The 13016-nt window shown below is 45.7% G+C and overlaps 1 protein-coding gene across 4 annotated transcripts; it reads right to left on the reverse strand.

The window, feature by feature from the left end:
- Positions 1-27: 27 nt before the first annotated feature.
- impdh1b (IMP (inosine 5'-monophosphate) dehydrogenase 1b) lies at positions 28-12726 on the reverse strand (the record flags this gene model as incomplete). 4 transcript variants are annotated; one of them, XM_080518096.1, is made up of 16 exons in its annotated part: positions 12543-12726; positions 10583-10681; positions 10298-10375; positions 7633-7681; positions 6096-6197; positions 5922-5996; positions 5322-5528; positions 5143-5230; positions 4822-5021; positions 4567-4657; positions 4367-4462; positions 3832-3975; positions 3208-3352; positions 2974-3117; positions 2804-2887; positions 28-2343 (listed from the first exon to the last, which is right to left on the reverse strand). In XM_080518096.1, exons 2-16 carry the CDS (start codon positions 10678-10680, stop codon positions 2322-2324), a joined length of 1623 nt encoding a protein of 540 aa, XP_080374222.1. In that variant the 5' UTR covers position 10681; positions 12543-12726. The 4 variants fall into 4 exon arrangements, with proteins under 4 accessions (XP_080374222.1, XP_080374223.1, XP_080374224.1 ...); XM_080518097.1 differs by lacking the exon at positions 10298-10375 and having other exon boundaries at positions 30-2343; XM_080518098.1 differs by lacking the exons at positions 10298-10375; positions 12543-12726 and having other exon boundaries at positions 2187-2343; positions 6096-6323; positions 10583-10611.
- Between the last annotated feature and the right edge of the window lie 290 nt (positions 12727-13016).

A 13016-nucleotide genomic window follows, 5' to 3' on the forward strand; every position in this document is an offset into this window, starting at 1 on the left:
TTTCAAACTCAGAATATCACGTTCAGACTCTTTATATGCTTCACGTTTCTTGGGAGTCAGTGCAGCATCGCCCCCTGCTGGCAAAAGGCACGCCACATTTATCAACCTGCTTCAAGATAATGATCCAGACAGCATTCTCTATGACCAGCTTACTAATTTATTTATGTTCAGATATAACTTTGCTCAACATGTTTAATAAAGTTTTATAAAACGTGTCATGTTGCCCGTGAGTTATAAACTGAAATTAAAACACAGCTGGCAAGTGTTTTATTTATTCTTTATTACCATAATAAACAGCAAAAGCAACTTTACTCTGTTGAGTTTTAGTGTAAACATGTTCTGAAGAGATATTCCTCAAAATCCCATCTTTGATTCACTAAATACTGAGTCTTTTATGTCCACCTAAAAAGGTAATCTCGCCGTTCAACAGACGCTACTATTGTGTTGTGAGAACTGTTGATTTTTCATACAAAAACACTGAAAAAAAAAAAAAAAAAAAGACCATATCATGTATCACTAGAGTTGTGCTTTCCAGATGGACTTACAGGACTCAGTACTTGACATGTAAGACATTTAAAAAAAAAAAAAAAAAAAAAAAAAAAACCTGAATTACATCTCTAGGTGGGAAAGTGAAAACAAGCAGCAGTCATTTCCCAACCAATTAGAATTGTAAATAATTCTCCGAAAAACACTTCCTTGCAAGTCCAGTTGCAAGATCTTGTTAGTCAAGTGAACCCCGCCGAGCACATCAGCATGTTAGAGAAAGCAACACAACTTTCACAATCTGCGACATTCTTCTTACAAAAAAAAAAAAGAAAAGAAAGAAAATAAACACCTGGCTGGCAAAAAGGACATACAAATGTTAGAAAAGCCTACTTCTACATAAGCTGAATGATAACAAGCACTGTGACACTGTCTCGAAGTACGTCAAGGAGGCGAGAAGGTGTAGCATTCTGCTTTTTCCACTGAGCCGGCGTGTGCAGCTTTAATAATGAACCTGCTTCAAGGCATTTCTCTGGTGTACAGAAACAAAGAAAAGGTTATTGCAGAGAACCGTGAAAGCACAGGAGGGAAACAGGTGAGCCAGGCAACAAGTTGACTTGTCGCACCAATTTTGGTTTTCAAAAAAATTACAAAAGGAAGGAGAGTCAAATAAGTGTCGACACACTTGGCAGTATGTATGCAATTAAAGCAGAATATAAATACAGCCGTGGTCGGCGTCGTGAAAAAACAAACATGCATATCAAAAAAAACCTTCAAGCTCAATTCCAAGACTATACAGGTTTAATATAAAGTTTTTTTTATTTAATCGAAAAGTATTCAACTTAAGGGCGAGGGAACGGTCACTCCTCATTTTTCCTTCCTTGATTGATGAATTTCCACTGATTTCTCTTCGCAACATACCTGATCTTCAGCTTTTGGTCCCTTCCTGACTCGACATGAGAACGCTATGCACTGAGATGGGGACACTGGTTGATTGGCTCATGGTGTCGTTGGAGGGGGGGGGGGCAAGTTGACATCCGCAGTGGTGAAAACTGGTCGTCTACTGACTGCGGGTGACGACACAAGGCTGACAGCACAACACGTGTGGCCAATAGTTCGTACCTCAAAAATGCACAAAACACAAGCGTAAATGGCAAGTGCTGAAATACGAGCAGTGACTCTTCGAGGAGACTTTGCGCTTGTGATCCCAGAATCGCTGGAAAAAACAGAAACAAATAGACACCGTTGTCTATATTTCTATGCGTGTATGTGTGTTCAGAACTTGGGATTTGTGAGGATTCTGACATGGAGCTTGCTGGTACGCATGGATCCCAATTAAAAACAAATAACCCTTAAAAAGAAAAGAACAAAAGTCCTGACGGGATCTACACCATCTGCCTGCATTTATTCACTATTAACGGAACACAGAAGCACAGTGCACCTTCACTTTGTTTGTCCCAACGCACATTTTTAACATCGCACACTCAGGACACTCGCCGAGATCGACACACACACTCACACACACACGGTCATTCATAAAATTGGGATCGGGCTGCATACTCAAGATACAGGTGGGTAAGTCGTTCCAAAAAACCCTGATGCGCCACTTCTTGTGTGCAAAAATCCAACGTGTTCAGAGTCCGGTGTCGTTACTGGAGATTCTCACTTCACTTTGGTGTCCTTCACCCCCCCGCCCCCCTCCCCCCCAAAAAAATAACTCATCTGGCTGGGATCGGAGCAGAGAAGGTGTAGGGTGTGACGTGTTTTTCTAGCAGAAGTGGCGGTGGAACATTTGGTCACTGTTGGTTTTGGGTGCGTCACGTTCACACGGACCCGCTTCAGTAAAGCCGCTTCTCGTAGCTGTGGAGGCAAAGAGGAGAGGGCAAAGTGAAGCTCCGGTCTGGAAGACGGCGACACATGGGTTCTCAAAGTGTAGGTATCCAAGAGCGAAATTAGGAAGCCGACATTGGACTGAGAACCCCAAAAAAACTAAATCCCACTTGTAATCATTGTAATGACCAGGTTGCATCTCTACGGTTTATTGGATTTTTTTTAATTCCCCAAGGAGCACGACTATACACCTACATAAGTCGGCGTTCTATAGAACTACAGATGGCATTTTGGGAGTATTTGATGAGTCACAGCGCCCCTAAAGGCCACACCAGTAACTACCGCTTATCCCTCGACCTTGCCTATAGATGTCGCCAAAGACCATGAAACTGAGATTCCTCCTCCCAAAGCAATGCACGGTTGGGTCAAAACCATTAACTGTAATTCACTGCGGCATTAAGGTGTTTGTAGGTGCTCTTGTTGTACTTACGAGTGGAGTCCGTGGACGCCTCCCTCCATCTGCGCCGACATGGTCCGCTTCTCAAACTTCAGCTCCCCAGAGTACATCATGGATCTGAGACACGAAACACAAAACGCTCGAGACGACAAATGACGAAGGGGGAAATCGAGAACCCGTGACGGGTCACGGACACAACTCACCGTAGAATGGACAGACTCTTGGCCCCAATGTCCTGGCAGCCGTGTTGAATACCGGCTATCAGGTAAGGTATGAACTTGTGGATGGAGCCCTTGTCCTGGACGGAGCCCGACACTCCCTGGGCCACCTTCACCTTGTCGCCCTCGCTGTGGAGAAAGCGTCACAGTGTTAACACCCACTTCTCGACATCGGAGCGGCGCCACCCCGGCTTTTCCTCGCGCGATCTTTCCACGTGCCTGAAATAGCGTTTCTGGCTGCTGGTGCTCTTCTCCATGGCGTCCAGGGAGCCCATGCCGCGGTACTTTTTCAGGCGAACGCCGTCTGAGAAGAAGTACTCTCCGGGAGCCTCGGTGGTGGCTGCGAGCAACGAGCCCATCATGACTGGAGAAGAAAAGCAGAGAGAGTTACCTCTGTTGTAAACAGGAGTCCTTTGGCTGCCGGATTCTGACCATTAGCTTGAACAAACAGCTGAAAAATCTCCTTCAGCTTGGCTTTCAATTAAAAACCCTATTTAGTTTTTTGTCCCAATACGGCCATGTTGATGTTCAGTGGTCAAACTCCAGTTCAGGTCTGGTCTGACGGGCTGGGCAGTTTGTCAATGCCTCTTGATGATACAATTCATCACTTAGTATTTCCTTTCCATGTATTTAGAAGTAGTAATACTTCAGTGTCGTTGCAGTTTATTTTCCAATGCCACTTATTTTAAGCACTTTTAATCATTTTAACCCGCCTGAAACTTATGCATGGAAAAGTTTGAGTTCACATGTTACTAAATATAACCCACTTACTTCTGCGAGAGACAGTTTGTCATTGTGAAGTCTGGATATTTCCACAGGCTGTGAAAACCCCCGGGATCTCACCTGTCGACGCTCCGAGAGATAACGCCTTCACCACATGGCCCACGGTCTGAATGCCGCCGTCGGCGATGACGGGAACACCGAAGCGCCTGGCGTACTCCGCCACCTTGTACACAGAGGTCCCCTGAGGCCGCCCACAGGCCATGACTGGAAGAACAAACATTTGACTTGAAGGCAAATAAAACAGATCGTCGGATTCATGTGCGTTTCACCGTTGCAGAGAAATTTGCTGCATCTGTTCATTTTAGTCAATGTGACCCAGTCTGAACATGAGACCCATCCCCATGGCAACACAGAGGAGAAGCAAATCACCATGACAACTAGGAGTGGTCTCGAGATATCTGTTACCGTTAGCAACTGATAGCCTTTTATCCCCCCGCCACAGCCGTTAATACCCAGATACACGTCAGACGCGGCAGATTTATCATCTTAATCTTACATGTCCGCAACGCAACTTCTGGAATTAAGCATTTAAAAGCTTTCCCAGTGTTCTCGGTGCTCGAGTGTTCAGGACAGACGGCCCATCCTTGCTCCCTACCTTCTTGTGTGATGCAGATGGAGCCACAGCCCATGCCAACTCTCAGAGCATCCACACCAGCGTCGATCAGATTCTTGGCCTGGGCGGCCGTCACAACTGCAGAGAAAGGAAAAACTCATTAAACAGAGTGTTGAAATGTTCAACTTCTGCTTTCAGTACGAGGATATAGTAACCCCAGGATACTTGTGTGCGGCGCTCACCGTTTCCTCCCACGACTTGTAACTCTGGATACTTCTGTTTAATATAATTTATCATGCCGATCTGATAGACCGAGTTGCCTTGTGAAGAGTCCTAGAGAAGTAAAAAAAAACACAAACATTTTAATATGATTATACCGACACATAAAACGTTGCATTCCGGAATATTCCGAAAAATGAAGATAGTTGCCATATGCTGGAATATAGAGACGTCCTTTTATGTAGAAAAACAATGATTCAATGGTGAAAAACACCCACCAGTACGACGACGTCCACTCCGGCTTGAACCAACAGGTCCAGTCTGTATTTGTCGTCCTCCCTGGTGCCGATGGCGGCCCCACACAGCAGCTGCTTGCGGGGGTCTTTGGAGGCGAGGGGGTAGTCCCGGTTCTTCTTTAGATCCGTCCTGGCGATGATGGACACCAGCTCATCGTTGTCATTCACAATGGGGAGTTTACCTGGTTGGAGAGAAAGTAGAACACCCTTATCTAATCTGCTTCTGTTTTCCCCCGTGTGAGATAAAGGCCGTCTTTATCGCTGAACGTAAAAGGCAGAGTGAAGGTGCACAGCTTTATTCACCTTTTTTGCTGCGCTGCAGGATATCATTGGCTTCTTTCAGGGTAACACCAGCTGGAGCTACCACCAACTCCTCCCGCTTAGTCATAGCCTGGGAGGAGGAGAAGACGAAAGAAGCAAGATTGTAGAATCTGAGTAAGACTGGAGCTTGTATAATCGTCGACACAAACGAAGACGCTCACTTCTTCCAGGGGCTTGTTGTGGTCCTTCTCGGAGAGGAAGTCGATGTCTCTCGAGGTGACGATGCCCACCAGTTTGCTGCCCATTTTTCCCGTCTCCGTCACGGGAATGCCGGAGAAGCCGTGTCTCGTTTTGGCCTCGATCACATCCCCAACTGTGTGGCGTGGACTCATAACCACGGGGTCTGTAATAAAACCTTGTTCAAACCTCTGCAAACCCAGAAAAAAAACAAACCCCAAAACAAACAAAACACAATTGTTAGCATTGTTCATATGTAAACACCATTTTACGTCAAACACCAAACGGCAAAGAAAGCCAAACGCCACACGTGGCAACACACAAAAACAAGACATTAAACAAAACTCGATTAATGGAAGCAACAAAGATAAAAACACACAGTCACACAAAAACGGCACTCACATTTACCATATGCTAAAAGAGGGACACGATGACAAGAAGTGAAGTCAACAGTCACGAACGTGCCGGAGTCAGACGAGATTGATTTGAGAGCAGATCATTTCTCATGCTAAACAAAACACAAAAATCACGCAACATAAACACAGAACACTTAAAGAAAATGAATAAATAAAAAGGCAGCTTACCTTGACTTTGCGGACTTCGTTGGCCTGAAACTCCGGCGTGCAGTTGTGGTGGATGATTCCAATCCCTCCCATGAGCTGCAGCGTGACAAAGAGGCAACACGCGACGATGAAAAGACTTTAAAAGAGAAATTCAAAATCGGGGCTCTTGACCTAAAAACCACGCATGCTTCTTACCGCCATAGCGATCGCCATGGCCGACTCTGTGACGGTGTCCATGGGGGAGGAGATGAGGGGCGTCTTCAGTGTGATTTTCCTGGTCAGAGCCGACGTCAGGTCCTGAGAGGGACAGAGAGGACACCAAGTGTCCACCAGGGGGCAGAATGAACACGGGAGCTGTACTGTATTCAACTGGCTCTATTTTCCCTTCAGTGGCTGAACAGACGGTCTCCACCCAGAACAAACCTTGGGAAAATGGGAATTTCATGTTACCTTATCTTAAATCCCATTTGGTTTATTTGTGAAAACATGCAGCTTTTAATCAACTTTATGTTTTCAATATCACATGTTTCACACTGATTGGTCCAAAAATCCAATATATATATATAAAAAAAAAAAGAATTGTGTTCCTCCTCTCACAGTGTGTGGAAACCTGAAACTAGCCAGTGTCTCACAACCTGCGTTCAATGTCATCCAGGAGTGATTCCCACAACATCCAAGCAGCTTTGTTTTCATCCGCCGGTCAAGTGAAAATAGTGACCTTCCTGTAAATGCACGTGGGAAACCGAAGTCGGCTTTTACTCTTCTATCTATGACAAAACATAAACACTGGCGACCTTTCGGAGGGTTCTCGGCGAGGGAAGAGAAACCACCCAACACCACTTCTCCATTTAGCGAGCGCTGCTGCACTCGCCTGCTACATTCAACCCAGAGTTAGGAAAAAGCGTGGCGAGAACATCGCGACCCCTAAAGAATGTCCCGCTCGCGTGAGCCCGCGTCATGTTCCCAACGCCTGAACCCAGGGCGTGCAAACCTCAAAGGTAACACGACTGTCAGAGCTCAGCGCCATTTCCTCAACGTTACCGGGGCCAAACGTGCCAGCATTCATGTTATTCGAGCTTGAATGGGCTCGCGACCCAGCGTTAAAGTAGGGCAGAGCGGGGCTGTAAGGAGAAGGCTAACCCCTGACGGCGTGGCAGGCCGGCCGACGTCGCCGTCGCAGCGAAGCGGGGCGCTCTTTAAAACCGCCGAAGGGAAGAGAGTGCAGATTACAGATATATTAAATTAAAACCCTCGGAGATGGTCAACATAGAAAGGGAAGGATTTCAGCTAAAGCCCTGAGATTAACTCTCCCGTCATCTGCCGAGAGGGATGGATGAACAACTGACCAAATGTAAACACAAGAGGGAATGAGCAGCCGGTGTGTGACCGCGCCGGGCAAAAATAGCTGGGCGGGAAGAGAGGGGCACCGAAGCACAGGCGTTTAAATGGAGAAAAACATGGGTATTTTTGTTCAAAACCTCAGCTATATATATATAATTGCGGTTTGGAGTGGGGATGTTTGTTATAAGGCTGTAATAAAACTGGTTTTGGGACCGGCTCAGCCATTAACGGCGCAGACTGCCACCACGACGGGTGTGGAAAAGAACTGAAGCAATGTTCACTTGCTTGAAAGCCGAGTGGTTGCACTCCGTCGCTACAATCCTCCGAGGCAATAACAGCCCCCCCGGTATGACCTTCTGTGCCCCCGCGCCTTCCACACATACGTACTCACCACTTCGTCGGAGGTGAAGTCGATGAAGCCTGGCAATATCAGGAAGTCACTGGAAGACATAAACGAGACGCCAAAGTAAAGGGGCTGAATGTTGCAACAGCCTGAGGTTTAAAATACACAAAATAAAATAGCAGCAGTCATGTTGGAACCAACCAGAATAGCCTATGTTGGCATGATGCTTCCAAAAAAAAAAAAAAAAAAAAAGCAGGACTTAAAGTACTCTTCCATTTATAGTCTTTTTAAGAAAACGTGAGCTGGAGAGTGAATAAAGGCGAGGATGAGTTGAGAAAATAAGTGGGTCAATGTGACAGACAGATATGATGGAATTTCAAAGTGTAGAGACTGTGAGTGAACATCGGGTTAAGAAGGACGACACAGCGACCACACTCCCACCGCCGGCCTCTTCCAGGTCTCCACACAATGACTGGAGCTGAAGCCAGACAGGAATGGCGTGTTTGTTTTTGCGCCAGAGACTGTCTGCACGTTGTGGCTTTCTGAACAGACGGGCGTGAAAACGGGCCGGAGACGAGACGGGGGGGGGGGGAAACGAGGGCCGCGTTGGGTTTTTTAACGCCACAGGAAACTCTGCTGCAAGAGATGAGTTGACATCAGCACCACTGATGTCAGAGCTTAACCTCATCTGCTCCAAACGGAATATCGACGAGACGAGACGAGGCGTCGCAGTTGTTTCCCCCCTTAATTTGGAGCGCCGACACCCACACGTTAAAGCACGGGAATGAATACGCAGGAAGTCCAGCCCACATCTGCCAGCGTTTAGCAGAAGCCACAAACCTCAGCTGAAGCACACGGACTCCGGGTCAGCAGCAAAAAAAAAAAACCCCAGAGTTTGCTTTGTCGGCCCTCAATCCTAAAGAAAACACCGGCGTGGCCGGAGCTCATCATGGTTTGCATTTGCATGTTAAATGTAGACAAATGAATTATGCTCAGAGGGAGTGTTTCAAGGTAAATAACCCAGAGGCTACAACCGATCCTCGCCTGCCGGTGGCTAAACGGAGAATCGACAGTGTTTTATGTGCCGACCCAAACACATCAAAGCAGCTGGGCGCAAGCTTTTGCATGCTTTAAATTTTTTTTTTTAAATAAAAGGTGAACATCCGCAGATCGTCAAAGAACAACATATTTTACTTTACTGAGCAGCAGCATGTGACCATCAACAAGCCAAATTGATTTGTATGCAATTTGCTTGCATTTGCAATTGAATTTGCCCACGAGACTTTAAAAAAAAAAAAAAAAGGGGAAGGTTGATCCAGTTTTGAAGTGATTTGAGCAGCATGGATGCAATTTGTGACACAGCTTTACAGTGTAGAATCTAAAAAAAATTTCATTTACACATAATATGGTCATGTGGTACATTGCTTTAATAAAAAAAAAATGCAAATCAAATACACAGCCGAAAGCCTGAAACGTGTGAGGACGTGCCATCGACTGAACTCTGTACTTCACAGCGTCTCCACATATCAACAGACTGTTTTCAGGCAGGAGTTGTGATGCACTCATGTTTAAGGCCAATTTCAGGAGTGATGTTTGGGAGATTTACTGCACCTGGTTTGCAGGAACCCCCCCTCCAACTACTATAACACAAATTATACTTTTAAAAAGGAAATGGCTGTTTTACAATGTATACACTGTTTGACAATTGTATACATTTGCCTTAAAGTTAAAGATGGATTTTTGACACAAAACTGTTTTCTACCGGGGGAAAAGTTGCCGCCGATTTATTTCTGCGCGCTCCTCGAGCTACAAAGAAGCCGAAACGCAGAACAAAGACAGACACAAAGTTTCTCGTCGTCAAAACGACCCCGTCCACCTCAATTTCTCCTGAAAGCCACATGATGTCCGTACGGGCAATCATGTGTGCAAACCTTCCCTTCAGACACGCTGCACATAATTACAAACCACACAAAATACGCCCAAATTGCACTTTTCCCCTTAATTAGCTTGAGCAAAGGAGCGGTGAGGTTAGGGAGAGCAGAGAACTCAAGAAGCGCTTTCAGCCGATGAGGAAAAAAAGCCTCCATGATACATTAACTAAAAATGACTCTTTGGGGAATGCAGAGAGTGCATCTTAATCATTAATTGTAGATGTTGTTGGGACTTGTAGAAGATTTAATGCGGGGAAAAGAGGAGTGGCGCATTTCTCAGTCCCAGACGACAACTACAAGTTGGCAGTTGTGAATTAAGAAAAAGAAAAAGGTGCCTCCGTGGAAATGTTAAGCAGAATTATTTCAGTCACATGATGCGTTGTCACCAGCGTGCGGAGAAGAGTTAATGAAGAGGTGTGAAAGTTAGTGCTCAGTTAGTACTTTAACCAGACCGTGAGGAAGAGGACGTGAGCTGTTCTGTCACGCTCTCTGCATTTAGAGGACAGGTCATGCAACGCAATGATCAGGAGGAAGTAAATAATGCAGTTAAGTTCAAGTGGAAGCAAATTGTATCCCCGTGACCCAAGATCGAGTTAAAGCATTCCGGCTTCATGCGCGCCAGGTCGCGACACAACACCGAGATTTTGCCATGGCTTTGTAAGAATCAACGTCAAAGTTGTTCTTTGGAAGGACAAATCATTAGCTTCCCCCCCTTGAAGTTCACTATTTGGACAGACAGAGCATTTCTGAAAACAGTTTTGAAAACGACTGTTTTTACTCACTTGTAAGTCAACCCATCTCCTTTAGAGCATAGCTCTTCAGCCGTATGACCATCGGAGACAACACACTGTTGGTCAGATCTGCCGATTCAAAATGCGTTGGCCATTACAAATACACTGGTGCGCACACTTTTACCCACCATCTTCGCACAGGTTAGGTTTGAAAAAAAAAAAAAAAAGAAGAAGAAGAAAAAAAAGAAGCAAGCCTTACTTTGAAATGACTGAATTTTTTTTTTAAAAGGACCAAAAAAGACCCAATAAAAACATTTGGCATGCAATCAAACTTACTTGTACGTAAGGCCATCTCCAATGGAGAAGAGCTGCTGGGCGGAGAGTCCGTCGTCGGGGACGTAGCCCGTTCCCCCGCTGATTAGGTAATCCGCCATGCTGCCGGACGGTGAAAACACAGGCAAGGTCGGTTAATAGTGACACGCCACGCTCATCATCCAGAGACAAAGTGATGAGATAAACACTGCAGGACCACTCGATGTCCACTCTCCTCGGCAGAGCTTTGATGACCTTCTCACAGGAAGACGTAACCATGGCAACATCAACACCCCCCCCCCAACCCCCCCTCCTCCCAGCCTTGGGTCCGGAGCGCCTGCGTGCCGGGTGCATCAACTCTTAAAAATAACCCAGATAAACACACAGCAACGCAATGCGAAGTGAGATGAGCTTTTTGTGACGGCCCTGTAGAAATCCTAAGCAGGTGGAGAGGAAAGATGGAGCTTTTTTTTTTTTTTTCCCTGATCAGCATCCATGTTTGTTTTTTCTTTACCCCCCCTCCCCTCCAATCATCATTTCCCAAAAATAAAACCAGACGATGGGAGCACGTCCCTCACATGACCGCCAGTGAAATGCAGAAACGCAGCCGGCTGACCCACTAACACGCATCTGAACCGCTACCTGCAAGATTTCCACATTTCTAACGGCGCACACTAAATAATAATTTGATGCGCAACGACGCGTCACGCCGACCCGCTCGATAAAAGTTGCCCCGCTGACCTACATGACACCATCTCTATCTGCACCCGGCAGCCATTCGCTGACTGGACGTCGTTTGTGGACAAAACGTTTCCAACCTGTCTTTGTTGTTGGCGCAGGGATGCGAGGACGCAGCATCCATGCTGCTGCCGCTGCTCAGCCGCGTTACATGATCCATGCTGCCGAGCACGTCAGCTGCGCGCGCACACGGACGCGCCTGGCGGACGCTGATAACTGCGTTTCCAGGACAGATACGCCACCCACTACGCAGTAATCAATAGCATTTCTAAGCGATAAATGCTACACATATCTCCAACGACTAAATAAATGGTGATTTAATTGCGAAACTATGAGACGATGACAATCAAAATCAGGCGTAAAAGTTAATACATAACCATCGCGACTAGTTGTGCGTGTTTTAACTAAGCCGAATTAAAGATCGAGTGCTCATCTAAGGGGAAAAAATCTGGCATATATTTCCTCCCACGTGCAACAACTTTCCGGAAAGTGATGCAATGTTATTTTTGCAGTTTCTAAAGGGAGTTTGGCGCTGCGTTCAGGGCTTCCGCAAGTGCATATGAGGTGATGGAACTGACTGTCAGAATGACTATAACTTATCATTTCCAGAAACCTGAGGGACAGCCGACTTTAATAATTCACTTATAAACAGATAACACTCTAAAATAAGTGCACTTAATCACTAACCATGCGTAATATTTCAGAAAATATCTGCATGTATCGTCACTGCGACCAATATCTTGGCTAGATTCGCTCGTAAAACTGTGAAATAAATATAGCACTGTTAAAAATATTAGTAAAAGTGTGATTCTACATCAATAGGTTGACTTAGCAGGCATGCAAACTACGAAAAACAATACATATCCCCCCGTAAATAATCAGCCTCCGTCGTGCATGTATAATTTTATAATATCTAATCGTACCACAACAAAACCATCTCTAAATTGACTGTCATCATACGAAATGGTGCAAGTACATTAATAATATTCTCCATGTAGCAGAACTTTTTTCCCCAGCAGACTGGGCTACGTTGCACTGGCAGACATGTGGGACCAGCCGTTAGCTGTTAGCATTAGCAACACGCTTCTTATTTCTAGCCTCATTTTAAACGACTCAAGAGAGAGTCTTGTTTTTTTAATTATCATTACTATTTCCCCCACCACGGAGAGGAAAGCAGGCGTTTCGGAGTGAACGCCCAGCAAATCTGGCGGGGAGGAGGCGGAAAGGGTGTTTAGCTTATAGCCACCTTTGAGGAGCTGGTTGCCCACGTTGACGAGAAGCGAGCAACTTTTCCAGATGTGACCGTCGTGGAGTCTCGTTCTTCTACCTCGAAGCACCGGGGCAAAACGAGCCGCCCCCTTTCGTGGCTTGGAGGTCCGGAGGAGGAATAAAAAAAGACTTTAAGAAAAAAAAAAAAAGTCCCGGTTGCTCGTGGAGGGGAACGAGAAGCGAGCGCCTGTGGCTTTAGACGGTGTGTGTTGGTGTTATGTACTAGTGGTGTCGCGTCTAATGACGTCACGCCCCCCCCCCCCCCTCCTCCACGCTGGTTTAACCCTGTCGCTGCTTCCACTAAAATGCGCCAGAACAACATTTATTATATTAACATACCAGAGACTTCTTCACTGATTTATCTCTTTGAATAAAAACTAAATAAACAATAAAAACTTTGAATAAAAAATATGATTGTTTGTTGTAAATGTGCTATATTTAAAAATCCATC

This window comes from Blennius ocellaris (genome assembly GCF_963422515.1).
Source record: "Blennius ocellaris genome assembly, chromosome: 22".
In the NCBI taxonomy this organism is placed as follows: Eukaryota; Metazoa; Chordata; class Actinopteri; order Blenniiformes; family Blenniidae; genus Blennius; species Blennius ocellaris.